This window comes from Tiliqua scincoides, unplaced genomic scaffold (genome assembly GCF_035046505.1).
Source record: "Tiliqua scincoides isolate rTilSci1 unplaced genomic scaffold, rTilSci1.hap2 HAP2_SCAFFOLD_78, whole genome shotgun sequence".
NCBI classification, from domain to species: domain Eukaryota; kingdom Metazoa; phylum Chordata; class Lepidosauria; order Squamata; family Scincidae; genus Tiliqua; species Tiliqua scincoides.
Window position 1 is genome coordinate 67,501 of NW_027101658.1, and position 2,847 is coordinate 70,347.

General features: G+C 55.6%; 1 protein-coding gene across 2 annotated transcripts in view; it reads left to right on the top strand.

The window, feature by feature from the left end:
* ADAM15 (ADAM metallopeptidase domain 15) overlaps window positions 1-1,662 on the top strand; it is a 37,005-nt gene extending 35,343 nt beyond the window's left edge. Inside the window, exons 22-24 of one of the 2 annotated variants that reach the window (XM_066611083.1) lie at window positions 251-322; window positions 507-622; window positions 1,511-1,662. In XM_066611083.1, coding sequence (XP_066467180.1) covers window positions 251-322; window positions 507-622; window positions 1,511-1,571 — 249 coding nt within the window. In that variant the 3' untranslated portion in view covers window positions 1,572-1,662. The remainder of the gene's footprint in view (window positions 1-250; window positions 323-506; window positions 623-1,510) is intronic. The other variant, XM_066611084.1, reaches the window with a different exon arrangement.
* Window positions 1,663-2,847: the final 1,185 nt, after the last annotated feature.

Below are 2,847 nucleotides of genomic sequence, written 5' to 3' on the forward strand. Positions count from 1 at the left end.
TGGGGGGGGGGGGGGCATTGCATGCGCGCCACTCACTGAGATATGCGCTCTTTCCCCCCAAGATGGGGAGATGAAACTAATGCTCGGTTTGGCCACCTGTTAATTTCCCTCCCCTTCAGGGCTGCAGCCAGTACGAGACCTGGTAGGGGTCAGTTCATGGCACTGCCATGGTCTCCTGCTGCATGCATCCCCTACCAGCCCCCTCTTGTCACCCCCAGCATGTGTTACTCTCCCACCTTTCTCCGTCCAGGCCTTGATCCAGGACAGGCCAGCACCCCCCACCCGCCCGCTGCCTGCCGACCCCATTCCTAAAAGTGCGCAGGTAACCAACACCTTGTGTTTGTGGCGGGGGGTACGGCACTGGGACAACGGTTTCGGGATTGGGGAAGGCTATGGCGCAAGGGAGGGTTGTCTCAAAACCTGGGTGGAGCAGCATTTGAGCCCATGTTTGCGCCCCCTCCCCGTGTCCTTTCCATGAAAATGACTGGTGCTTGTTCTTCTTACAGCCCCCTGGTCCCGCCAAACCGCCCCCTCCCCGGAAACCACTCCCTTCAGACCCACCGCGGCCGGAGCTTTGTGCCGTCCCCAGCTACGATCCTCATGTCCCGATGCTGCCCTCCAGGTGAGCGAAAGAGGAGGCGGCGCTGAGCCTCTTGGTGGTGGTGGGGGGGAGAACATATGGTCCTTTCTTCCTCTTTTTATGTTGGCTGGGGGGAGAGTCACTTTTAATTTCAGTTCCAAGCCCCCAAAGGATTTTAGGCCCTGATTTGGTTCCACTTTGCAGGAGGGTCGCCTCTTAGAACTGCCTTTGGGGTTTGGTTTGGGTTGAGCCGGTGCTCTTAACCTGTTTTCGTGCCACGACCCCAGTAAATAAAGTATGAGACGGGGGGACCCACCACCAATCCTGCCCCCATCCCAGGACCCGATCCACCCATACCCTGCCCCCCACCCCGTACCTCTTGTGCCTTCACCTGTGAAGTCGCAGCAGTGAGCAGGGCCAGCCTTAGAAGCTGTGGCGCAAGGCAGCGAGGCCGTACAGGATTAGATCAAGGACTCAGTTTTGATAAGGCAATTACCACCATTATGGGATTGGATCCGAGCCCTCTTTGCAGAGGCTTTGAAAGGTTGAGGTGACCCCCCCCCCAAAAAAAATGAGGCCCACAGGTTGAAGAATCCCAAGGAAGGGAGAGAGGGGAAGCACAGACGCGCTAGGAAGCCAGCCTGACTATAATTCCGTCTCTCCTTGTTTCCTGTGAAACAACCCCCTTTTAAAAGCATCTAGTGCCATCTCCACATCTTGTGGCAAGGAGTTCCACAGGTCAGCGGATGATCACGGTCGCACCAGTTGCCCTCGCCTGAGGCAGCTTCCTCCCCAGATTCCCACAATGCATCAGGGCTGCAGGGGGGTATTGCCCAGCGCCATGTTCAAAATCCCCTTGCGCGTGAGAAGTGGCGCCTTGAAAGAACAAACTTGGCATTGAATCTTGTTTTTTCGCTGCTTGGCACACAGGCCTGCGCCTCCTCCCCCTCCCACGGCGACCAGTTCTTCAGCGCATGCCCAAGACATGTAATCCAGCCTGCCTTTCTCCAACCAAACCCCACGGCGGGGTTGCCGTCTCCGGTCTGTCCTCTGCTGTGCTGCTTCGGTTGTGAGCCGACGGAGGGTTGCCGTCGTGGCCCTCGGCAAGATGGAGCTAATTTGTTGGGGTGCCCGAGAAGTCGCGCTCAAAAGTGGGCGCCTTGTTGGCTTGAGGCTTCGGCCCTGCTGTGGATTCGGACTCTGGAACATGGGATTCTGGGAAAAGGAGGGGAAAACTTTTTTTGCACTGGGAACCAAGGGGGCAAAGGCCCTCTCTAGAACTCTGTGTGGGGTGTGCGTGGGGTGTGTTCGCATGTGTGTGTCTGCGGAGAACATGGGTGAGCAAAGTTGGGAGGATGTTCCCTAAGGGAACCCTCCCCTTTCCATATCTGCCTGGGAATTGCCCTTAACTTAGGGGTCGGGCTGTGGGCAGCTTTTCTTCGTAATAAAAGCAGACTGGCTCTCTTAAACCTCTCAGCCTCTTCTTTCGCTCCAGTATTTCTTACTGGGGATTGTCACTGGCAACCCTTGTTTTTTCGATTGTGTTTCATGCGCTATTAAGGCTCAAGCCCTGGAAGGTGAAGTAATGTGCAAACGACACATGAAAACTGCACATGAAAATCAAAGCATCGATTGCTTGAAAAATACTTGGACCCATTTTTCTGGATCTTGTCTGATCTCGGAAGCTAAGCAGGGTCAGGCCTGATTAGTACTTGGATGGGAGACTGCCTGGGAATAGCGGGTGCTGTAGGCTTAGACCATGATCTGGGAAGCTAAGCAGGGTCAGGCCTGGTTAGTACTTGGATGAGAGACCGCCTGGAAATACCGGGCGCTGTAGGCTTATACCATGATCTCGGAAGCTAAGCAGGGTCAGGCCTGGTTAGTACTTGGATGGGAGACCGCCTGGGAATACCGGGTGCTGTAGGCTTGTACCATGATCTAGGAAGCTAAGCAGGGTCAGGCCTGGTTAGTACTTGGATGGGAGACCGCCTGGGAATACCGGGAATAGCGGGTGCTGTAGGCTTATACCATGATCTCGGAAGCTAAGCAGGGTCAGGCCTGGTTAGTACTTGGATGGGAGACCGCCTGGGAATACCGGGAATAGCGGGTGCTGTAGGCTTATACCATGATCTCGGAAGCTAAGCAGGGTCAGGCCTGGTTAGTACTTGGATGGGAGACCGCCTGGGAATACCGGGTGCTGTAGGCTTATACCATGATCTCGGAAGCTAAGCAGGGTCAGGCCTGGTTAGTACTTGGATGGGAGACCG